At 45.0% G+C, this 25,341-nt stretch overlaps 1 protein-coding gene across 2 annotated transcripts in view; it reads left to right on the top strand.

Moving 5' to 3' along the window:
• Window positions 1–4,366: 4,366 nt before the first annotated feature.
• Window positions 4,367–25,341, top strand: part of LGR4 (leucine rich repeat containing G protein-coupled receptor 4) — a 75,608-nt gene continuing 54,633 nt past the window's right edge. For both annotated transcript variants that reach the window (XM_058806268.1, XM_058806269.1), the window contains exon 1: window positions 4,367–4,748. In XM_058806268.1, the coding sequence (XP_058662251.1) occupies window positions 4,564–4,748 (185 nt within the window). In that variant the 5' untranslated portion in view covers window positions 4,367–4,563. The remainder of the gene's footprint in view (window positions 4,749–25,341) is intronic.

A 25,341-nucleotide genomic window follows, 5' to 3' on the forward strand; every position in this document is an offset into this window, starting at 1 on the left:
TTCACATTCCCATTCTCCTGCCATCCCCTCATGGCACAGCTCTAGCAGCAGGAGTTCTGATGCTCCAGTCTACCGTAACTTTGTATTTATTTTTGTGTCCGTGTTTCAGGTTTTAATCTGCATGCTCTTCCACTTCGGAGTCCCATTCAATCCAAATGAATTTGTGTCTCTGAAGTGGGGTTTTGTCAGAAATAGGTACATTGCTGGACAGTTCTGTGGCAATAGAAGGAAAAAATGCCATGTTGGTATTTCCCCCCTATGTCTCTCAAACTTTCCTGATGCCTTTTTACCAAATGTCTGACACAAGTTTCACAGCCCTGTACCTGTACATCAGGCATCAAATCCTGGAGATGTTTCGCAGTAATAAATCAGTTTATGGTGCTTCCCATTTTCCCTGAAGAGGAACAGAGAATAGTTTCTCCACAGCTCAACCAAAATGAGCTAGTTTTATATAATTTTTTATTGACTTGATAGTTTGACCCTCATCTTCTTCACCTTGTTTAAAGCACACCTCAGGATTTTTCTCTCTTTTGCAGGTTTTTTTTTTGTTGGTTTTTTTTTTTTTTTTTTAATTTAATAAGCTAATTGCTGCCTTATGCTGTATTTTGGGGGATGCTTCTTGGGATTTGTGATATTAAGGATTGCTTCAGACTAGATTTTTAAATTGTGGTAATTTCAAAATCCCCAGTATAATTTTTTGTTAAATAGGCCATTTAGTAAAATATGGCCATATTTTTTCAGCTTAAAAATGTCTCAGCATGTAGATCTTTCTTATAAAAATAAGCCAGCTTCACAGAAAATGCTAGGGCTTTACTTATAAAGGAAAAGAAAACCAATAAATGCCTGCAAGCAGGTGTCTGCCTAAGCAGAAAGTGAGAAAAATGGGAGTTGTTGATGGAGAGGAGAGTAGTGATCCCTCAGTACCAGAAGGCAGAGGTTGAAAAACTAAGGAAAGTATTAATTGGCAGTGTGAGTTCCAGACTGACTGGAAGCAGTATTGGCTGGATAAAAAGGGGAAGTGGATTGCTCCTAGGACAGGAGTGTCAAATGTGGCCACTTCAGAGAGCTGCACTAAGGAAAGAAATCTGAAGTGGTGCTGCTAAAAGAAAGAGAAAAATTGAAATCAGGCAAGGATGGGGAGGAAAAGCTAGACTATTCCAGTGCTTCAAAGCATGCAGGGGAAAAAAATGAATAAAAAAGCTCTGCTATTCTGCTTTTACTAGGGCCCTTTTGTCCAGAGAACTTCTGGGGGGCATTGTAGGGTACCACTGCTGCTGTACGGAGTAACTCCATGCTACTGTTTGTCTTCCAAAATCCAGGCAGGCACCGAGGGCCATTTCTGCTCCCATTATCTTTGCTTAGTGAAGTGAGACTATTTGCAGAGTGAGTGTGTTTTGCTATTTTTCTTTGCCAGTAGTAGAAGAAAAAGGTCACTTTTTCTTGTGGGGATTGGTTTGGATCTGTTTTGTTGCAGGAAGTTGAGAGAACTCCTTTGAGTTTTTTTCCCCTTCTGCTCTGGCTGCTGGTTCTCCTCTGCTATCCCTGAGCACAGGCACAGAAGGTGACATGAATGCATGGTGGCTTTGGCCCTGACATTTCTTAGAACAACGTGGCTTTGACAGCAGCATTTCTCTGCCAAGAGCAGCCAGGGAGGACAAAAGATAACCCAGTATCTGTACTTATAGCAAACATTGGTACTTTTATAGCACACAGGGGTACCTTCCACTTTGAGAACTTCATATTTCTCACAAGGTATGGGACAAGCACACAGCCTGTTATTAAAGGGACCTCACTTTTTCACAGGTAAGTGATGATGTTCATGTAAAATCAGTGCAGCAGGAACAGGATTCCTAAATGCAAGAAAATAACCATTTTTGCAACTAGATAAATTAATCATAACACTTTTAGAAGGGTTGAAACACTTTAGAAAAGTTGAAAAATGATGAGAAATGTAGGGGATGGGGGTGGTGGTGGCTGGAGGGTCTGTAGTCCTAGAGTCCTCACCGTGCACTGTACTTTCTTGGGCACAGATAATTTTAAATCTTCAGGTCCCCACCATTGACATGCCTGATTTTTAATTTTCACCAAGTGACCATTTTTAAAGCAAAAACTTTTTGCTTTTTTTCCCTTTACCTCAGTGAGCTCAAGAAAGGTGTGATTAGCACAGACCTCAGCCCTGCACAGGGTGTCCTCTGAGACATCAGTGTTGTCACAGGCAGCCCTTGGAAGGTGAAATGTGAGGGATGAGCTCTCAGCTTCTGGCTGAGCAGCAGTGCCTGGCCAGGGGTGCTGTGGACACTGGCTCTGCACTGTGTGATGGGGCCTGCCTCATCCCTGGCCTCTCTGCCTTACCACCTATTTGCAGGTATTCAGGATTTTTCATATGCAACTGCAGGAAATTGAAGTGAGTGCCACCAGGCCGTGTGACACCCTTGGACCGGTGCTTGGACTTTGGACTGAGGTTCAGTTACCACTGCAGATCTGCTCCTGGCTTTAGGGGAGCTGGCAGAGCTCTGTGTGTGCAGGATGGTGGGGTTCGGCCCATTTCTGCTGTGGCGGGGGCAGGTTGTCAGCTACCGAGCCCTGTCTGTGCTTCTGTCATCTATTTACCTGCAGGATGGACAGAAGGCTGTCGTGGGATCATATCCACAGGAAAGTAGACATGTACTGCATGAACCAGCCTGACCCTGTGGGATCATATCCACAGGAAAGTGGACATGTACTGCATGAACCAGCCTGACCTTCCGCAACTAAAGAACAAGGTCATCTTTGGGGATAAAAAAAGCTGATGATGTAAGAAGAAGAGTTGCTGACAGACAAAGGGGTGTCAACCCAAGTGAAATGACACTTGCAGCTCCTATCAATTAGAGTAAGAAAAGGATGTGTGCTGCCTGGTGGACAAAACAGAGCTGCCAACCAGGAGATGAGTGGACAAAGTGGAGCAACAAATCAAACAATGTGTGACTGTGTAGACCCAAGGTAAGAAGTAATTAACTTTTAGAAGCACAACAAACAGCTTTTGCTTCATTCCCATTGAATCTGCAGCATCCTTAGTCTTCTCTCCTCAGGGTTCCTGCCTAGCTGCTGGGGTCTGGGGGCTTTTTGGGCTGGGCTTAGCATCGAGCCCCAACATGTGAAGCAGGTGCTGTGGCTGTGCGCCAGACCATGAGCCTGTGCCCCTGCTGGGCTTTCTCCAGCCCGATCTGCTGGCTCAGAGCGGGTGGCACTGAGAGGTTACCCAAGGGCTGCTGTGACACCCTGTCCTGGTTTAGGGTAAATCTGGGAGAAAAGCAGTGATTGTAGTGATTGTGTGCGGGGCACGGTGTGTGAGTGAGCTAAGCTAATGCAACAGGCTCATTTCTGGTGGTGGCTGCAGGATAGAAGTGTCCAAAAGAAAGCATTTAAAAAAAAAGTCAGGTGATGGAGGGCACTAACGACAAGGTTAGATAGATAGGGTTTCCGTTTTGTTTAGTGCTGTTTTTAAGGTAGTTAGGAGAAAAGGAGGCAGACGGGCAGAGGTTTGGTAGCGATGTGTGAGCTGTACAGCAGCCAGGTACCACGGCAGTGCTTTGTGTGGGAAGGGAACAGCTCTTTCACAGCACACCGGTTCTGAGCAGAGCTTGTGCTCAGTCACTGCAGCTTTGGGAACAGCAGTGAGAAGTGCTTTTGTGTCCCTGGGGCAGCAGGATGGCACGGCCCCCGCGCTCCCTCCCAGGGCATGGGTGGGCCATGCCGGCTGGAATCCTCTGCTCCTGGGCCCCGATCGGGGCGGCTTTATCTCCTGCAGTGCATTGTCTGAGCCCGGCCGGGTCCAGCGCCTGCCGGCTGCGGGGGGAACGCGGGCCCAGGCGCCCGCCCGCTCCTGCCGCGGCAACGTCAGGGCTGGAAATGGTGTCCTGAGGTGCCGGGGCCCGGCGCTGCCCCGGCTCGCAGGCCGGCCCGGCCGCGGCTGTGCCCCGTTCGCTCGGGTTCCCTGGGCCTGGGGCTCCCGGGGGTCCCGGCGCCGTGAGGGACCGGCGGCCGCCGGGGTGGAGGGCGGGGCTGCCCGCGCCGGCCCCGCCCCTCGCGCCCGTTGGTTGTGGCCCGGCCGTATTTTGCATATCCCCCACCCCGCGCCGGCTTCGCTCCAATGGGAGCGCGGGTGCGGCCGTCTCATTAGCATACGCACCTCTGCCCTGGGCGCGGAGCCGCCGCGGCCGCAGGACCGAGCTCCGGGAGGGGCGGGAGCGCCAGCGGAGCCACCGGCGCCGGCCCGGCACCGCCACCGGCACGGCCTCCCCCGAGCGCTGCCTGCGCGGCTGAGATGAGCGGTGGCGAGCAGCGCTGCGGGCTGTGCACGGGGCAGGCGGGCGGCGGAGGGGTGACTTCCCGCTGAGGCAGCCCCGGAGCCGCGCCGGACGGAGGAGCCCCTTTATTTTGATTTTTTTGGTCGTTGTTGTTTTTGGTGTGTTTTTATACGTTTTCCTGGCGGCCGGCCGGGCTCGGTAGGCGGAGGGCGCCAGCGCAGAGCCGCAGGCCGAGACGAGCCGGGCCGAGGGGGCTGGGCGGCCGGCGGGGTCGGCGATGCGGTGCCTCGCTCTGCTTGGCCTCGTCGCCTGGGGCCTGGGGAGCTGGGCCGGACACAGCGGCGGAGCGTCCCCCCCGCCCTGCCCGGCCCCGTGCAGCTGCGACGGCGACCGCGGCGTGGACTGCTCCGGGCGGGGGCTTGCGGCCGTGCCCGCGGGACTCAGCGCCTTCACGCACGCACTGTGAGTCGGGGCCGGGCCGGGCCGGGCGGGCAGGTAGCCGGGCGGGGGGAGGCACCACCGGCGGCGGTAGCCCCGGCCATTGCGGTGTGCGGGGGTTGCTGCGGTGCGGGTCTAATAACGCGGCCGGCTCCGGCGCCGCCGCGCTCCCCGGCCGAGCCGCGGTGCGGCCTCCGGGCAGGGCCCGGCGCTACCGGGGCAGGTGAGCTCGGCAGGGCCCGGGGCGGCTCCGGGCGGCCGAGGGGAGCCGGCCGAGCGCGAAGGGAGCGGTGTAAAGGCTGGGAGGAAGCCGCTCGGAGCTGCGGCGGTGAAAGGCGAGGCTCGGGGGTTCGGTGGGGCCCGGGTCGATGCCGGTGCCGTCCTGAGGCGGGGGGGAGCTGCTGCCCTCGCTCGCGTGTGTGTGTGTGTGTGTGTGCCTGCCTCAGCGTGCGTCCGCGCCCCGGGTCGCCTTTCTCCTCGATCGTCTCTAGAAACCGGTTGCCATTGCTGGTCAGTTCGCTCTCAAAAGTTAAAGGCATTTTCAGCCCGAAGAACGGCGTAAGTCTGGTTAAATACCGTGCCTTCGCTTTTACGAAATCTTCACAATGGTAAAGCACAGGGGAACCTTGGAAAAAAACAGCATAGCCCAACATCGGGGGGTTGTCGAGTTTTGCTCGTGAGTGACGAAAAACAAACTCTTAAAGAAAACCAAAACATTTTATCCCATGTACTATGATAATGTTGTAGAACAGGCAGAAACTGGTAGGTCTTGTGTGGCGTTTTGGTAACTTTAATAATAAAATTTTAATTGAGGAATGAGCACGGTTCTGTAGAGACATGACCGGTGAGGGATTTGCAGCTTTCAATACGGTAGCTTTGCTAATCCACAAACCTGTTAAGTTTCACAATAAAACCTGTCAGTCTTGCCCCACTTCTCAGCGCAGATTTCTCAGGGTGGAGCAAGGTCTGGTATGGGCCAGTGGTCAAGTCTGGTATTACTAAAGCTTTGTGTTTACAGCATGTCATACAGCACACTACGGCAAACGATAGTGCGACGTTTCACATCGGTACTGAACTGCTCTTTTGTCAGAACACAGCAGAGGTGTATGCCTTGGAAAATTGCATTATTTTCTTTCTTTGTTTGCCCACGCTTAATATGCGGAGGGAGTCTGATTCATACTAATTCATACTAACACTGGGTGTTTAGTTTACGGAGAAGGTTTCCAATTTCTCCTACATATTTGGATTGTTTCTTTTAGTTGTTCAGGCTGGGTGGAGAAAGATTACTGGGCCTTTTTTCTTGTGTACTAGTTGATGAATGGTAGAAGTTGCATCTGGTCTCAGTTGTCATCTGTGCTTAAATATTTTGTTCCTTTTTTTGTGCTTATAAGGTGTTAAGTGGGACCTCGCTTTGTGGTGTTTTTCCTGTGGCAGAAATGGTGGTTTCTGAGTGTTTGGGGTAGGGAATGAGACGCTGCCATCATGAACCCTTGGCATTACTGCTAAACAGTCTTCTCTTCACAGATAAAACAGGGAAGTTGCCGAAATTAATAAGGTGCTTGAAGTCTCTCTGGCAAAAGCTGCATTTAAGCATAAGATTTTATGGCTCCTAGATTGTGTGGCTGTCTAATAAAATAGACTGGTACATCCCTGAGTGTCTGCAACATGACATAAGTTGTCTGATGGGTACAGGTTGCCATAGCCAACACCCGTTAGAGAGAAAACTGCTGGAGAGTTTAATTTTGTAAGTTTCTCCTTGCTCTGCAGGTACATTTCTCACAGCCAGTTGTAAGTTCCTCTTTACTGTGCAGGTAAATTTCACACAGCGAATTGTAAGTTCCTCTTTACTGTGCAGGGAAATTTCACACAGGCATGTGATACTTATGGCTAAAGTGAGAGGAGGCCTGCGCACACTGAAATGGGCTTTGGAATGAATTTTTGTAGCTTTTGATTTTATGCTCTTTAAACTTGAGAAGAACCTGGTGCTGTGGCAGGGATCAGTGTTTGCGTTCAGTTCCTGCTTCCTTGTTTACAGAAGGAAAATAATTGATGGCTTCTTGGTGCTTCTGAGCTTAGCCAGTCTCTCTTGTAGTGAGGGCACTAGAATTTAGGGTATGTAGAAGACAGTTTTGGAGACAATGAGGAACTCACTTCTGACCTGCTTGGACTGGACAATGTATAGTTTTGCCAGAGATGCTCAGTTAGTTAGTGTGGAAGAAGACAAAAATAAAATCGCATTCCTATGTGACATGTTGGTCTCATGGCAAAGCACCTTAGCTATGTGAAGAGAAGAGAACTTTTCTGTGCTTTATGTCAGGCACCTTAATGATGTCAGGAGAGCCCCTCAACATTGCTGCTGGGCTAGTTTTTGATTATAGCCATGTCAGCAGAGAGCCTGTAGCACAGAGGTGGCTGAAAGAGTGTTACAGGTGATGTTCTGTGGTACTAAAGCAAAGGTATGCCCAGATTTTTGCTTTGGCCATGAGAGAAAAAAAGCTGCTCACAACTGAAGTTGGCAGTGAATGAGTTCCAAGGCAGTTGAGAATTATGGAAGGAACCCAGTATTTAATTTTTACTAGTTCTGTTTTCCTGAAGTCTTAATTTCTTTGTGTTAAGTCTAACCATTTAGCCTAACTTCCCAGGTGCTGCCATGAATGGTCAGACAGGGATTTCTGTAGATCCTTAAAGACTATCCTTACAGAATATCCTTCCCATTCCTTGTTTCTGTTTATTCAGCTCTAGACTGATCCCCTGCTGCCTCTTGCTTACTGTGGTGGGTTGAAAGCAGGGAGAGAGGGGCTGGTGTGATAGTGGGGGATTATATGATTACCAGAGAATGGTGAGATCTCTTGAGGGTAATTCTCTCAGACTGAGCAGCTAAAAAAGATGGAGTATCTGGTCACTGCTTTTGAATCCTTGGTGAACTTTGGGAGGTGGAATTTGAATAAAGCTGTCCCAGCTGCAGTCAGCTCAGTGAAGAGATTACTGGGAGATGTACAAGTGCTCAGGAAAGACAGATGACAGCACCAGGTCAGACCTTTCTCAGGGGATGGCATGGATGGGGACGAGCTCACAGGGAGTTGGGATGACATGAGCAAGGATAAATGCTTGATACTTTTACTGTAGGCAACCATTTGTATAATTTAGGTAGGTGTTTATGTAACTCTTAATTGCCATCTGCCAGTTCTTCTGTTTATGAAGGTTCAGTTTGCTTGGTTGCAAAATAACTGTAGTGTGTGCACGTTGTGGGCACAGAGTGTGTGGTGGTTGGGAGTGGGGCTGTGGCTGATCCCCAGTTGTCTCCAGCTGTGCAGGACAGGTGAATGCTGTTGAAGGTGAGGAGCCAGGGGCTGCCCAGGGGTGCTGAGCAATCACACAGGGAGCAGAGGGCACACAGGGGCAGGGCATTCAAGCTGAAGGTTATAAAAGGTTGGGCTGAAGAGCAATAAGGAGCAGATGTTTGAAGCCTCCTTTGGTGTCAGTTGTGGCTCCACCATCCTTCTGATATGAGTAAGTGGTGCCTGTGCACCATATAAAGCATATGAAAATGGGTTTTTTTCAATGCTGTACGCTCCTAATTTTTGCTGTGATGTTCCACTTGCCATGTTCCAGAAAACCTCATGCTAGTGAGAGGAAATTTTGGTGAGGCGTACACATGTGCTTGTGCTCCTCATGGATGTCAGTTTGAGAAATCCACATTCCAGTTTGGAAGGTTTGATACTTGTATGAGTCTTGTGCAGGAGATTAAAGCAAGGAATTCTAGATAATTACTTTTGGAGAGATCTTCTATGGGCCTGGCTGACTTAGGTCTTGCCTGACAACCATGAGGAATACAGCCCCTTGTCGGTGCCTGCTATTATATTTTAGGCACTTGAAATAAGAAAACAATACAGATAGTTTTCATTCTAATGATTCCTGTGTGTATTTTCACACAAGAAGGAAGGGTAGGATCCCTTGCTTTAATTTTGCTTTCTCTGAGTGTGAAAGGCCGGGGGGCTTGGGAGCTCTGGCTGCCCTAGACTAGGGGATAAACCTTCAGGATGAAATTGTCATCTTGATCTTTTGGGTTTTATTGCCCATTTAACCTAAGAGTGCTGTATTTCTGTGTGCTGTTGTGCACTAGCTTTATGAGATTGTGATGTGGCAGTTGAGATCCTTTTTTCACTTGTTCTTCACTAGAGGTTGCTTCAGCAATCACAGAGTTGTTAATCTGTATTTTGGAATACATGCTCTGGAGCTACCTCCATGCTCTCAACATTGAATGAGATCCCTTGCTCTGTGTATAAATGGCAAAATTATGTGTTTCTGTTTGGGAGTGAGCAGAGCTTGCCCTTTTTTTTTTTTTTTTTTTTTTTTTTTTGTCTTTTTATCTGTCACTGTTATTTTTTTGTAGACTGGCGATAAAATGTTGTAGGGAGGTGTGAGGTGTCTTCTGAACATCTGGATAGATAGATATATTTAGTGTACTGCTCTGGTCAGATGTCTAAGTATAGAAGGACCTGGCTGAGTTTTGTTAATGCTGTCTGGTAGAGTTGTTGTGGTGAAAAGTGAAGATGTCCAGATGTGACCTTGAGTCTGGAAAATGTAGCATGATTGCAATTCTTCTGAGGTAGAAAAGCCTTATGTAATTACAGGTGTGAAGGTTTTGCAGGTAGACCATTTAGTTTTTCATTTGCCTGTGCTACCTACTGGTGATGTGATGGCAAATAGTAATTCCATACTTCTGTTAGAAAGACATGGTTATGTCATTTCAATTTGAATATTCCTGTAAGTCAGCAGAAATACTGTTACATTTGTACAGGCTCATGCAATCCCACAGACAGGAGGAGTATTTCAGTTTGGTGAACATTCAGTGATTCCAGCAAGTCTTTCCAGCATATATCACGCAAGGGTTGGAGTCTTTATCTTCATTTTAAGCTGGCTAATTTATTTGTCAGTCTTGTAAAAAAGTGGATGCTTTTAGGTAGTGTACACAAAGTGAAGCTGGTGTTTCAGTGTTAAATATTTTTGCCTTTTTAATGTTTTTGTTGGTATCAAATTTGATGTTTTCCTCTTCAGTGTTTATCCCCCTCCAAAACCCCCAACACTCTACCATAGCATGTAATTCTCAGGTATTTGGCATTTATTTTGTACACCGAGCTCATTTGTATCATATGTAATTTCTTGTTTGATGTGTACTGGCAGGGGCTTCTAAGTGTGATTTTGGGGAATAAATACTAAGATAAGTCTGCAACATAGAATCAAGCTTATGCTAGTAAGGAGGTAAATAATTACCATTTCAGTTCTTGAGAGGAATTTGCTAGTAACTATCTACTTGAGAGGGAAAATATGGAAGCTGTAATATAAGGACTAAAAAACAAAACAAAACTAAAAAAAAACCTCCTCTGCAAGGATCTTTGTTTGTTTTGTACTCTACATCTAAGCCAGCAATTTTTGCAGAACACAAGCTCTTATTTACCCAGAGAAAATTACTGGCCTAGATTTCCGAAGGGCTGAGCACCCATATCACATTTTAGAGAGCATGGTGGCTGCAGGGCTCTGGGACTAACTCTGCGTGTCAGAGATCTTCCTCTCAGCCACCCCTGGGCCTTTCCTAAAAGCTCTTTCCTAAAGGTGAGCCTCTTTTGGGAATGGGTAGGAGCTGGTGTTGTGTTTATTTTGTGGGGTGATTGCCCGCAGCCCGGGTTTGCCTGGCCCTTGTTTTACAAACCAGCAGGGGAGCGAGGTGATGGGACTGGCTCATTTCAGCAGGGCTGCTGGAGCTGCATGGCAGCAGTTGCTCTGCTCAGGGTGAGGGTGTTTCAGGCAGCAGCTCTGTGCTGCCAAACTGTGGTTTTGGGTCTCTCCATGGAAGAAACAGAATGTTAAAAATAGCTTAAGGAAGAATCAGAGAGATTTGTATGATCCTAGAAATAGGAGACTAAGGTAGAAAGAGCAGAAGCAGCCATTCCTATTTGAAGAAACTTGTAAATTGAAGCAGCAGAGTTTTAAATGCTACAAGCCCTTTGTTTACAGAGATCTCAATAGTGTGTCATGGATTAGAGGCCCTGGCCATCCTCTCCACCTGGTAGATTCACCATCTGCTTCATCAGTGACCTAGGATTTTGCTACAGAGAAATACACTTCTGTAGTTTTTCATGTCTGCCTTTCAGGTACTGTTGCAGTTTGGGGTAAGATGTTCTCAAGCTTTGGTCTGAAAAGAGCTTTTCAGTCATGTGATGTTGGTTCTCAGTGCACTGCCACCTCTAGCTTGCCCTGCACAGCCCTGCTGAAGGAGTGGAGGTAGCTATTGGTGTTTCCTTTGCTCTTGCCCTGCACAGCCCTGCTGAAGAAGTGGAGGTAGCTATTGGTGTTTCCTTTGCTCTTGCCCTGCACAGCCCTGCTGAAGAAGTGGAGGTAGCTATTGGTGCTTCCTTTGCTGAGAGGTGGCCAGCTGGTGGTGTTGGTGGGGAATTGTGTGCAGGGATGGTTGGCACAGGAGCTCACATGGAGAACAGGAAGATCTTGGTGTTACTGTGTAAATACTGTCCTCACTATAAATATGTCTGAGAGCTTTTCTTCAGAATCACGCCCAGATTCATGCACTTTTGTTCCAAATAAAGCTGGTATGTCCAAATTGGACAAACATGCAGCAGTAGATATAAGGGTACCTGGGAAGTATAATTAAACAATGAAAAAATGGCCTGTTATATACATGCAAAACAGTTTACCTTTTTGCCTTTTTCTTTAAAGTCCTAAGTTCACTGGAACTGAAAGTTTCCAATATTTTCAAATCGTGTGTAATTTGTTTTAAAATACATACTTGACATAGCAGGATCCATTTTATTTTACTCTTGAATGATTTAACTGTTACAGGATTGTGACAAGGTCAGCACTTTCCACTTCCCAAAAATGTACTCCTGTTGCTCAGAGAGTAAGGGAAATCTGTATTTCAGCTTCACCAAGAATTTGAAGGCGCAGTGATGATATACATCTCTTACAAAACCACGGAGGGGACTGTAGTGATCTCAAAAATAACAGTTTAAAGTTGGTGTCTGAGAACTGCTGTTGAATTTGAATGGATAATAGCCAACTTAGGGCATTATGCATAATGTCAGCCGATATGGTAACATGTTTTTAAAAATACAGATAGCTATTTTTGACCAGGTGATGTTGGTATTCCCTGGTGGACTGTGGTCTGACATCTGTCAGAGATATGTTTGATTTTGGGAAATAAGAATATCACTTAAACATTTTCTTACTAAAATATGAAGGCTTTTTTTTTTTTCTTTTAAAGTGATGTGCCTCTTCCTTTTCTCTCTCCAACCAGTTGTGGTAAAATGCTAGGTCTTGCAAGGACATTTTTCACCCTAAAGCTTTTAATCAGATGTGTCTGGACTTTTAAACAGTTACAGGTTTAGGCCTTCCCTGCGTACCTCTGAAATTGCACATCATAAATGAATGTGCAGTTTCAGAGGTACTCAGGGAAGGCCTAAACCTGTTTAATTTAGCTTAATGCTGCAGATGCAGTTGTATATTTGGTAAGGTTGCTCTCTGAAAATGTATTTTAACTGGGGGGTTTTGCTGTTACCTTGCTGGCACGTGCAGGGCTCCAGACGGATAGCCTGCCCCCGTGCCCAGTGGGAGAGCAGCACGGCTGTGCTTTCACAGCCGTGTCCCTGCCAGTGAGAACAGATGGGCTGCTTCATCCGTCCTGGGGAGCCCTGCGCGGGGCTGGACAGCCGGGGCTCATTGCTAGGTTTGCTGCGAGCAGTTCAGCTCTTGCTGAAGCTCTTGTGCTTTGCCTGGCACTGCTCAGTGGTGGCACAGGAAAGCCCAGATGTGGAACAATGCTGGTTTGGCATTGCAGTAATGCAGTGTATTGCAGAGACCATGCAGCGCAGCTCACTGTGGCTGTGTTTCATTCTTTTGGGTGTGATACTGTGCAGTGCTTCTTTGTGAACCATTTGGGCACTGTGGGGGTTGTGTTTGGTGTTCAGCAGATGCAGAAGACATGAGTGGACGTGGGTCTTGCTGGGATGCGTAAGTTTTCTGTGCTGTTTAGGTGGCCTGGAAAGGCCCAGGGATGGCCTTGAAGAGCCGACGCTTCAAAGGACGAGAAGAGACTTCTGATCTTGTCTCGGTCTCGGTGTTTATTAATTGTTTATCTAAAAGATTTTCTTTCAGCCCGACAGAGGTCTGCACAGCAGCCAGCCATGAGCACACTGCGAGCCCCCGGGGCGGTCACTTATCTTTATACCCGAAGTTACGTGTACAATATTTATCATTTTTCCCCAATACCTTCTACCCTTATTAACCGGTGCACTTCTAGTAATAACCAATCCCAAAGTGCCACCATCACCACAGAAGATGGAGGCCAAGAAGAAGAAGAAGAAGAACAGGACACGCCCCAATTCCTCCATCTTACTTCTTTAGACCCCCCTGTACCAAAATCCTAAACCCTGTGTCTTACACTCTAATTAACTTATCCCTTCACCATTCACCCAGTGAAACCTTCCCAGTCCTCATACAGGCGTCGTCTCCTGTGTAGGATCAAAGTCCAGCCACCAGACACTTCTGGCAACGTTCCAGGACTCCCGAGCCCCCCAAGGGTGTTCTCGGCCACTCTGCACCTCTGTCCTGAGGTGCTGAGATCCCATAGGGATGTACCTGGGGTTGGTGTCTCCCGTGCCCATGGCTTCCCCTTTCAGAGCACAAAATGCAAACGTTGTTCCCTCTGTCCAAACAGGACGTGGCACTGTGTTAGCTTGTAAAGGGAGGATTTGTTTTTCCTGCACTCAGGGCTTTGGGGTTGTGGCAGGAAAGCAGGACAGTAGCTCCTGTTGCTGGAGGAGGAGATGGTGCAGGGTAGGAAAGGATGTTTGGGGAAGCTGGCTGCCCCTTGCCTGTCAGAAGGAGTCGGTGCTGTATAACCTCAGTCCTTTCTTTGTTATTAGAGTTTGATACATGGGATATCCTGGCTGTCCTTTTTAAAACTTAGTCTCATGTTATTTTAAAAATAACTCTTACTGGGGGAGTTTCCTTGCTGTTTTCTAAATGCTGATCCAGATTAGTAGCAGATGTAGTTTGTTCATCTGGAAGAGTGAAGAGACTGAAACCTGTGACTTTGGAGTGCAGACCCTCTCTGGTGCAGTGGGACATTGTGTGTGGAAACATGCGTGGTGCTCTCCCTGTGGCAGAACTGGTGCAGTGGGACATTGTGCCTGGAAACATGCGTGGTGCTCTCCCTGTGGCAGAACTGGTGCAGTGGGACATTGTGCCTGGAAACATGCGTGGTGCTCTCCCTGTGGCAGAACTGGTGCAGTGGGACATTGTGCCTGGAAACATGTGTGGTGCTCTCCATGTGGCAGAACTGGTGCAGTGGGACATTGTGCATGGAAACATGCGTGGTGCTCTCCCTGTGGCAGAACTGGTGCAGTGGGACATTGTGCCTGGAAACATGCGTGGTGCTCTCCCTGTGGCAGAACTGGTGCAGTGGGACATTGTGCCTGGAAACATGCGTGGTGCTCTCCCCATGGCAGAACTGGTGCAGTGGGACATTGTGTGTGGAAACATGCGTGGTGCTCTCCCTGTGGCAGAACTGGTGCAGTGGGACATTGTGCCTGGAAACATGCGTGGTGCTCTCCCTGTGGCAGAACTGGTGCAGTGGGACATTGTGTGTGGAAACATGCGTGGTGCTCTCCCTGTGGCAGAACTGGTGCAGTGGGACATTGTGCCTGGAAACATGCGTGGTGCTCTCCCTGTGGCAGAACTGGTGCAGTGGGACATTGTGCATGGAAACATGCGTGGTGCTCTCCCTGTGGCAGAACTGGTGCATCTGACCTTCACTCCACTCCACTCCTGTGTGTAAAAGCTGTGAAGAGGTTGCCATCTTTTTTGGGTGCCATGGTTGGAAGCCCTAGAAATATGTTGATTTTTTTAACTAGGCTAGGGGAAACCTTTCCCAGACTGGGGGACATGCCTGTAGTAGTGCTCTCAGCAGTTCTGTGAGCTGCTCCTGCAAATTAGGAGTCCTTTAACCTACTGCCAGGAGCCCTGCACTGTTTGGAAGATGGTTGCTTACACGTTCTTTAGGGGAATTTTGCAAAGCCATTGTCAACAGCAACCTACATAATCATTTATTTATATAATACATAATCATATTTCTTGTTCATCTCCTTTATTTACAGTTTCACTCAAGTAGCTGCTCCATTGAGACATGAAATGTTCACTGTGCTGGGTGTCCCCTTGGGGTCTTGGTGGCCTTCCTGGAATTAGCTGGGGAGAGAGAAGGGAAATGGTTCATTGTAAAGAGTCCTACTCTGAGAATGTAGTTACTGATGATTTGGGCCTGCACAGGCTTCTGCCTTTTTGGAAATTTTTTACTGCTATTTGCCTTAACATTTGAATAAAAAAAAAAAACATAATGGAAGTGGATGGGCTAATATTGACCAAACTGTTAATATTTTACAGAACCTAGTGTGAGTCTTGCTGGGTGTAGAAAATCCATGTCTTTTGCAAGGGCAAATCTGGCTCTGTGTTACTATGGCTAAGTGTTTGCTGGAGGCATTATATCTCTTCAATATCAGGTTAGTCATTTATTTAGAATTTACTTGCTCTTGCTTGACATTTTTCTCAGAAATTTCAACTAGTTTGTTTACACGTTCTTTTTCTGTAACCTGCTTACTGCAAAGGCAGGTCTCTAGTTTTCAGACCAAAAATGAACAATATCTCGAATGTTCAAGAGGATTAAGCAAGGATTTAATTTGTTTTTGGTATAATAAGTGGCAGTTGTTTACTTCTTCAACAGAATACTTTGCAGTATTGCAGCAAGACCGGTTTTTCCTCCTTAAAACTCTTCAACTCTCCTGAGTAATCACGCCAGTAAAACAAGTCTGTGTATTCAAAAGAGGCTAGCATGAAAACAATAATATACCTGAAATCCCATTTAAGAGTAGGACTGCTTACACTGTGATGGTATCTTCACTTACACAAAATAGGGGTTTTTTTTTTGTCTAAAAGCATCAATGTGAGAAATTCTGTAACAAACATCAGATAAATATTCAAATACCCTTGGTATTTGCCTCACCAAATATATTCCCTATGTCCTTCAGGCAAGGTGCATTGCCTGGTCTGGGTTGGTTCAGTGCCATCAAGAAAAGAGAATAGCAGAATAATAATGTAAAAATTTAAAAAATTGTCCCTCGTGCCATTTGTCATTGAAGTTGCCTCACTGAATTTGATGCCCAGTCTGATTACTTTTTTATAAAAAGGTCAGGATTGATACTGCTGGCCACTTCACTGTTCAAATTGACTTTCCCACCAGTTTGTCCTTTGGCATCTTCAGTGGGAATAGGCAGCTTGTGTTTCATCTGTGACCTGCAAGTGCCCATCAGTAGATATACTTTAGAGGTACTGGAGCAGCTGAGGATTCTACAGTGTTTATGATATATGTACCTCTTTCAAAAAAATCCCCTTCTTTCCAAAGAGGATACATTAGTTGCATTGTGCTGTTACTGAGAAAGAGAACAAGAATTACACAGTACCTACTGTTGTCCCATATACTGAATAAGTTTTAATTGTTGGTGCCTTCCTTGAACTATCAAATTGAAAAGTAGTTTCTTAAGAGAACTTATGAATCTCAGTGTGAATCAACAGGCAAAGTGTAAGAGGTAGTTTTGCATGTGACCATTTTCGGCCTTACAAGTTTTTTGCATCTCTAATTTAAAGAAAGAAAAGCCATTGAGTAGTAGCACCCTCCCCTGGGATTTGAGCCCTGCTGTGTTTGTGTTGAAATGGAAGCCTGATGTGTGGTAGTGGTGAGTTCTGTTTAGCTCTGCTGTACATCACTGGAGATCTGCAGGAGCACGTGGATATCTGGTTTGGCAACCTAATCTAAGGGCTTTGCTACAAGAGTTTAGAGTGAGTGACTTAGAAAATTTTAAAGTTTGGTAAAGGAGGCAGGTTCCTGCCGCAGTGCAGTGCTAGCAGATGCTTCTCTTGAGGCTGACAGCAGATATCTTAACAATTCATATCTGCAGAGCTGTTGGGAAAGCCTTAAGATCTGTCCATGTTATAGATGTTGCTTAACTCCTTTGGGAGCTCAAACAGACAAGCACAGCCTTAAATGGGGTTACTTCTTAACCTGTCTCTATGAAATAGTCAGCCTTTGGTTTAGGTGTCTCTGAAGTGCACAGTGTGCTAGAAATACAGGATATTGCTCCCTATTTGCTTTGTATTTTTAAAGCAGGTAAAACATGGGATAATTTCAGAGAACATGTGCAGATCACCCAAGAAGCCTCAGGAGAGCCTCACTGCATGTGCAGGTAAAAGCACAAACAGGCCCTGTTGTGCTGCCATCCTCTCAGCAGCAGCCTTGGAAAGGCTCTTTTCTCCAGGTGTACAACCTTCTTGGAAGGAGGAGATTCTGTTACAGCTTTTCTTTAGCAGCTTTTCACTGCAAATACCTTTCATTCAGTTTTCACAGAGTAGCCCAAGGCTCTTGGGGAAGGACTGGGCTGGAAACTCAGCACACTTATTGCCATAGGTTGCATGCATTTAGACAAGGTGGTGAATGAAGCACAAGAGGCATCTTAAACATTGAAAATCTTGGTTGTATTTTAAGTTTTTTTAGCTGTTACAAAGATAACATCTGTGGAGAAATTAATAAGCAATAAGTAAACTGTGTTGAATCCAGGATTGCAGAATGCAGTTTAACTGCTTTAGGTTTCAGCACACTCATTTAATTATTGGGTTACTGTAGGTTTTCTCTGCTGTGGGGAGTGTGTGTGTGTAAGTGAAAATGTGAACGTTTATGCAAAGACCTGTGAATGAAGTTTGGGAATATTGCCTTTGTGTTGCCTACACAATCCCACTTTATTTTATCCCTGCCTTAATTTCTTTTCAAGAAGACTTTAGATCAGTCTTGCTATCACTTACACTCAACTATTTCAGTGTCCAGTTCTCCATGTGATTTAACACACACAAGTTTAGTTATTATTTTCTGGCCTAGGGAGAGATTTCCTTCCAATAATTACCTTTACTGCGCTTTACCCTTCTGCGCATAAGTTTGTTTGGAGAAACATAGTTGCTTGGTAAGCAGCTCCAAACAAGGCAGTGCCTGGAGCTGTCTTGGAAACATAAATTATACCTTTTAAATAGCATGTTAAGCTTCATGTGCAGAAAGTAAACGACTAGATGTACTGAATAAGCAAGTTCTAAAGATTTCTCCCTGAGCTGTAGGCCCTGTGAGTTCATCAGGAAAGCACCAGTTCACTCTGCCCTTCAATACTCTATTTGCAGGTACAAAGACATGCAGGTTACCTAATAACATCCATTCACTCAACCATTGCTTTCTACTGGCAGCTGTTTAGCCATACAGTACTCAAATGTATTTATGAGATGAATGTGATGCAATGCTGCCAGACAGATTCCTCCTGTGGCAGCAAAGAAATACATATTTAATCTTGTGGAAATTTCTCAGGATTATAGCCTTCTGTTTGCTTTCCATGATGAACTTCTTAATACATAGTATGGATAAAAGAAAATAGATAGTAAAGACCAGCGGAGACAAAGTGCATACATTCTTTGTCAAAACCATTTTTATTTTAATTCAATTGTAGTTAGAGAATTTCTTGAGCTGAGTAGTACAAAATTACTTCTGAAAGCTGTTTCATTAATTAATCTATATGCTGTACAAGATACAGTCTGATATGTAAGGGATGGTTGCTTCACTCTACTATGGTTATTATAAATAGTCCTTATATCTAACTAATTTGTGGTAAATATAATGAAGAGCAGGAAAAGGTTCCATTTGTCTTGAACCTTTGAATATTTAGTGTTCTTATTAAGATGGAATAATCACTTAACTCTACTGTTAATGGCAGTAAATATTGGTGAAGTTTACTATCTTTTTGTATGTGGAAAAAAGAAACTGTTTTAACTTGACAAAGCTATAGATCTTTTAAAATAAAATTGCCTTCTTCATTCTTTGTGTTTGCTCAAAAATCATGTTTTGCCCATTTCCTCACCTTTTCCCCTAAGGTACTCTCTTAAATCTCTAATCTGATCACCTGTCCCTCAACTAAAATTTAATATAAATCACTGCATCTGCTTTACACTTTTTAGATTGGGTAGTGAATATAAGATAGATTGTTATTTATTGTGTCATCTGACACTGTATTTGCAGAGCATAATTTCATTTGTTGCATTAAAAATAGCTTGCCAGTTTCAATGGAACCCTTTTCACTCTGTGAACTTTCAGGGTGTTAATTTCTTTTTTTTTATGTTATCTTCATAGTTTTGCTGATAAATTGGAAAAATGGGTGTGTTAATGGAAGCAAATTATTAAATTGGTAATGAGGAAACAGGGTGTCAGTAGCTTAAAGGTGTCAGTGTTAGCAGCAGGTTTCAGGCTGTGTGGCAAGTTTTACTGCCCTTGGTTTACTGAGCCAGTAAAATTCAGTCTCTCAAGGTAGGAGGAACCAGACTTCTTCAAAATAAGCAAGAGCAAGACAAACCAGATCATGTTATTAAGACAGCTTAGCAAGGATACGTTTTGCCCACCTTGTATCGATTTTAGTTGTTTCCATGTGAATTTATGTTGGTCAGTGGTCTTTAGGTAAGAGCAGAGGTGTATTTCCTTGCCTGTAGAATAGCTGTGATGATGTGAAAATGTGCCCATGCTCGTCCTGTGGAGATAACCAAGAGGGACAAAGGTTCATAAGCCAAGTTTGTTTGTTGGAGTTCATCTGTAAAATGCATATTGCTGGGAAAATGCACATACTGTTTCTGTCTATAAGCAAGCTGGAAATACATGCAGGTTTTGCCTTCTGTGGATTGCTTCTTTTCACTCACACATGAATTAGGTGTGTTTGTGTAAAAATTGATTCTATGTACATGATCAAAGTTGACAAGCCTTAATCTCTGTTGCAAGGAGCGTGGACCAGGTAGTCAATGTAGTAGGTGTTTGTTTTTCATGTGAATACTTGAAATGTTCTATTTGCATTAAGTAAGCTGTTTTTTTCTTGACAGTTAGTGATTAAAATCTGATTGGTTTTAAAGAAGTGTAGTCATTTAAATACTGAGAACAAAGTTAAACTGAAGAGATAACTTAACCTTTTCAAGGAAATAACTAGTAATGAGAGCTTCTTTGACCTCTTTTTTATAGTTGCAAGTGAGGGCTGTGTGTTCTTTTTGGTAGAGGGTTTCTGTGGACCATTTCATGTTGTATACATTTTCCTTAAAAATTAGAAAATACACTAAGTTTTTATTTGCTTATATTGTTGTGTCAGCAATAGTAAATATTACTAATTTTATTCATGTTAGGGCAGAATCCAGAAGTCCAGAGCTGTGTGTTTTACTAAGTTTGGTTGGCACAACTGTCCAGTTTGGGGTGCAATTCCTAACCAATAGTCATGTTTGTGAGTGCCTCTGATGTCTGAGTAGTTTGGGGGCGTTTGTTTGGTTGCATTTTTTTCCACAGAACCGTTAGGGCTGGAGGGATCTCTGGAGATGATCCAGGCTAACCCCCCTGGCCAAGGCAGGGTCACCTGGAGCAGGTGGCACAGGTCTGTGCCCAGATGGGGTTTGGATGTACCCAGAGGGAGACCCAGCTGCCCTCAATGTAGAGAAGGACTTGCTCATGTTGCTACCTCAGTGGGACTTCATGTTTTAGTTTATGGCCATGTTTGATTGGTTTGGGTGGTTGGTTTTGTTTTAGTTCGTTTGGGGGTTTTTGTTGGTTTTTTGTTGTTGTTTGGTTGGTTGGGGGAGGTGTTTGTTTTTTGACAACAGCAGATTAGACACTTGTTACTGTGTTCACAGGGGTCCGAGGAAGAGGGAAGAGACAAGGATTTGACTCCATGTTTCAGAAGGCTGATTTATTATTTTATGATATATATTACATTAAAACTATACTAAAATAATAGAAGAAAGGATTTTATCAGAAGGCTGGCTAAGAATAGAAAAGGAATGGAATAACAAAGGCTTGTGTCTTGGACAAAGAGTCTGAGCCAGCAGATTGTGATTGGCCATTGATTAGAAACAACCCCATGAGACCAATCACAGATGCACCTGTTGCATTCCACAGCAGCAGATAATCAATGTTTACATTTTGTTCGTGAGGCCTCTCTGATTCTCAGGAGAAAAAATCCTAAGGAAAGGATTTTTCAGAAAATATCACAGCTACAGACTCTGAGCCATGCAGCTAGTGACAGGCAAAGTGTGGGCCTTGGGTTGCACAGGATGGACGGGGTCTTGTTATGCTTTATTATATTGCAATGGCATATTCTCACACTATAGTGCAGCTTTATCAGATGTTCTTGCAGTGTTTTTATCAGCTTGATGCGATTTGATTGTCGCTGATGCATTGGATGCACTTAGGATGAGCTTTCATGCTTGGTTTTAGAACGTAAATTACTGCTCTTGCTCTTTGCTGCTAGGGAAGAGTTCCTGCTGAACTGCTGTGGCAGAAGTAAATAATCACAGGAATTGTCAATAGTGTAACTGAATTTGAGTGCAGTTAGTCCTTTATCAATGTTGAACTCTGCTGAGGTCAGGGATACAAGACATTCTGATAAAGGCTTGTGAATAGGCTTTCCAAAAATATATGCTTGGACTTAGGCCTTCAAACCAAGCCATGCAGACATTGCTGTGGGTTTTTCCTCCTTATTTTTTTGTAGAGTTACTTCATATTTTCTTGTAGGAGGAGGAAACAGGAACACCATTTAGGACAGGTGTTCATCATGTATTATTTTTTGTGGCCTTAATTCAGTGGTCTAAGGTAAGCCTGGAAAGAGACTTTAGTGTGTAATACCTAAGTAGGCCTTCTTATCTTTGAAAAGCAAAATCACTGAGAACCATGAGATGACCATTGCTGAAAGGAAAGTTGCTTCTTTGATTACGTGAACAGAATTACTTGCAGCTGACTCTCTGATGTATTTTAAAAAAACCACAAAAAAGGTTTTTATTATTTTAAAAATAATAGAAAGGTCCATGTTGATTTGTACCCAGTTGCATTTTCATATAATCATAGAATGGTTTGGGTTGGAAGGGACCAAAGATCACCTAGTTCCAACCCCCCTGCACGGGCAGGCACACCTTCCACCAGACCACGTCAGAGTCCCGTCCAACCTGGCCTGAGCAAGGAATGTTCCAAGGCTTCTGTGGGCAGCTGGTTCAGAGTCTCACCACTCCCACAGTAATGAAAGTCTTCCTGGTATCTAATGTGTGCCTGCTGCTTTCACCTTGATCCCATTCACCCTGCTTCTGCCACTCCATGCTCTTGTGAATAGTCTGTATCCCTTGCTTTTCTAGGCTCCCTTCAGGTACTGGAGGCTGCAGTTAGATCACCCCAGAGCCTTCTCTTTTCCAAGGTGAACAATCCCAGGTTTTGCCTGGACACATTTTTGTTTATAGTGTGTGGTGCTTGTTAAATAGTGCCTGCCTTGATACGTAGGTGGTGTAGAGAGGATTTTAAATCATTGCTTTTTGCATTCACTCAGATTGGTGTATGGCTTTTTCTGTTCTTCATGCCAATCACAGAAAGGCTATTCCAGTTTTCTCTCAGGGAGAAGGTGTTTTAGGGATCACCAGAGCCTCAGCCTGTGGTTCTTTAATGTGAAAAACATCCTCTGGTAATGACTCTGGTAGGCTGGACTGGCTGGGCCAGTCTCCCACAGGGAAGCTGCTTGTATTAACAGGACAAGGGCATCTATAGGATAATAGAGTGAGGCAGCAGCAGCTGGAGGGCTTGGACCATGGCTGGGCAAGTGATGGCTTCAAGTGGTGCTTGTACCTGGCACTCCTTACCCACCCCTGAGCCCTTCACCACATGCTCTTGCTGCCTCCCAAAAAACAGTGACCACCTTAGTCTGCTGCTTTGGCTGGTTTGGGGGGGAAGGGATTAGATGACTCCATCTCCTCCAACCAGCCTGCACCTGTGAGGATGATATTTCAATGGTGTTTTCTTAAAACTGTTTTGTTTTTTGTTTGTGGCTCAAATATTACAAGTTTCTATAGCATTTCTGTCAAACAGAATCTGCCTGTGCTGCTGAAAATCCTCAAATATCCTGTTTAATACACAACCATCAGTATTACATCAGTTTGGTCCTAAATAGTGAGTACAGATTACCTTCATTATTGTAAATGCAAGCAGATATTTAATTGTATGAGAGGCCAGTTAGATAGCAGGGTTTACACTTAAGCCTTGAGCAGCTGTATTTTCAGAGCATGCTGATGTGTCATGTGCAGTGTCAGCAGTTCCCGGTCCTTTCTCAGCTGTGTGCCTCGGGACGCCCAGGGATGTTTCATCAGCATGCCTTGTCCACATGCTTTCATTTCGGGGGCTGCTGTCTCGTGATGGCTTTGAGCGAGCTGTTGCAGATAGGCTGGGTTTCTGACTACCTGTATAAGCAGGGGATGGACAGCAAAGAATGAGCAGAGTAAGCTTGAACTTCTTCTTATTGATGATAATATTTAAAAGCTCAAATGTAACAGTATTTCAGTTGTGAATACGTGGAAATTGTGTGTACTGCTTAATGTGTTTCAGAAATCCCTGTTACTTTTCTTCTTTCAATACAAGAAAACAGGCGTGTAATGCCTCATTTAAAGAAGCCTGTAGGAGTGCTTTGTGAGGGGCTTAATTAAGGGCTTTGAAAGACTAAACAAAAGGAAAAAGAAAATGCTACAGGGTTATTGTTATTCCAGCCCATTGGCTCAGAGAGCTGACCATCCATTGGTGCCTTCTATCCTTTTGCGAGCTGAATGACACTTTTGTTCATGGTTAACAGAGGTGAAAGAAGCCAATTATTGGCTGTCTTTCCACAGGACAGCTGCAGATGGATTTCACTGCAGGCAAATATGGACTCTTCTACCACAAGGATGGTTATGATGACAGTTATTTTTGTGTAATTGTATGAAAGAAAACAGATTTTTTTTTGCCTTCCAGTGACTTGTGTAGATGTTTATTGAAAACTACTGTGAATATGCTGGCAGGGAATGGGAACGTGTGAGGGACTGGATTCCCCATGCTAACAATGTACTCAACTTTTTCTGTCAGTGTGTGAATGAGTGAGAGTTTTTTAATTTACTTTTCTCCTCTTATTTTCTTTTTTTACCTTGAAATTGCAGTTGATTTGAACTGTAGAGTTTTTCTAACTGGTGTATAGTGTGCACTTAGCTCTCTTATGGCTTGCCAGCTCAGGCTCTGCTGGCTCCTCTGTATGCAGTAATGACAGAGACAACTGCTGCAGGTTAGTGGGAAGCCCTACAACAGCAAAGCACACCATTAAGGACCCAGAAGGTGTCTGTGTCCGAAACTTGTCACCCCTTCTCTCACGTCTCTATTGCTTGGTCCAGTACATTGTAAAAATGTTTTCCCCAACTCTTTCTTTTATAATTAAAAATGTCTTCTTTTCCCTGCGAATTTCTTTTGTTTCAGTGGTTGTAGTTTAAATGTGTAATGAGGCTCAGTGGACTAAAAACCAGATTCTCTGACTGTTGGGATTCTGGAGAAGTCCCTTCCAGTTAGGGGCAATTCTAGAGCAAGGGCCAATGTCTCAGAGTTGATGTGCTTTTGTTACACAGCAGACTTCTTGTCGTGTTGGCTGCTCCTTGGCCTGTCACTGCTTGAGCCGGGCTGCTTTGGAAGCCTCTTTGCATTTAGGCATAGTTCACAATTGTTAAAAATAGATTACAAACTGTTGTAAAATAGTTGATAGATCGTTAAGCATGTACTGTTAGTTTGGTTTTTATATTGTAAAAGGGGTTAAATGGGTAGTTATAAGAAATAGGGTACTCAACGTACCATAGCACACCTCAGTAAAGTGCACCAACCCCCAAGGGAAACCAGCCAGCCTGCACAGAACTGCAATGGCCCAATCGAGTGCCTTAAACCTTCATGCAAATGAAGGATCCAAAAAGAAACCAATCCAGAGGGACAACATACAGGATAAAAAGGGGCTTCTGACCCACTGAGTCGTGCTGCTCCATCGGGGCCATCGCTGCTGAGCAGCCCCAGCGCCGGCGCTGCTCCATCCTCAATGGGAACGCTCCTGCTCGGCCCGGGCCCCCCTGCTTTGGGCCTTTCTTTTTCTTATAATAAATGCTGAAACCACTTTAGTACCGGGAGCTTGCTCTTGTTTTTATCAACAGTAACAATATTAAACATGGGGACAAAGGTGATGCTCCTCAATGTGATTTTCTGCTGCAGGTGAGAGTCTGCCTTTTCTCCTCAGACCTTTGGAAGTGGAAATGCTGAGTACATTCCTCCTTCATCTCCTGGTGAATGCAGTTTTGATGCTTTCCTTTGGTTTCTCTTTAGCCAGACCGAATTTATTCCTTTATAGATTTTTTTTTGTGTGTGTGTGGCATGGTCTGTTACCCACAGATGGGACTGCTGCTGCCACATCCTGCTGTGCTGCTCACTGTCCTGGACTGAAGTCCTGAAGTGAGTTGTGCCCCCATAAGCTTAGCCTGGTGCAGGCAGCTTTGTCTGAGGCTCAGAGAATCCTCAGAGGATGTGACTTTGAGGCACTTGGCATTTGTGGGGTGTTTTCAGGTGTGGGGCTGCAGACTCCTGAAAAGGAGAGATGTGTGCCAGCAGTGCTGAGGTGACTCTGCTGGGGCTGAGGGAATG

Source organism: Ammospiza caudacuta, chromosome 6 (assembly GCF_027887145.1).
Source record: "Ammospiza caudacuta isolate bAmmCau1 chromosome 6, bAmmCau1.pri, whole genome shotgun sequence".
Classification (NCBI taxonomy): domain Eukaryota; kingdom Metazoa; phylum Chordata; class Aves; order Passeriformes; family Passerellidae; genus Ammospiza; species Ammospiza caudacuta.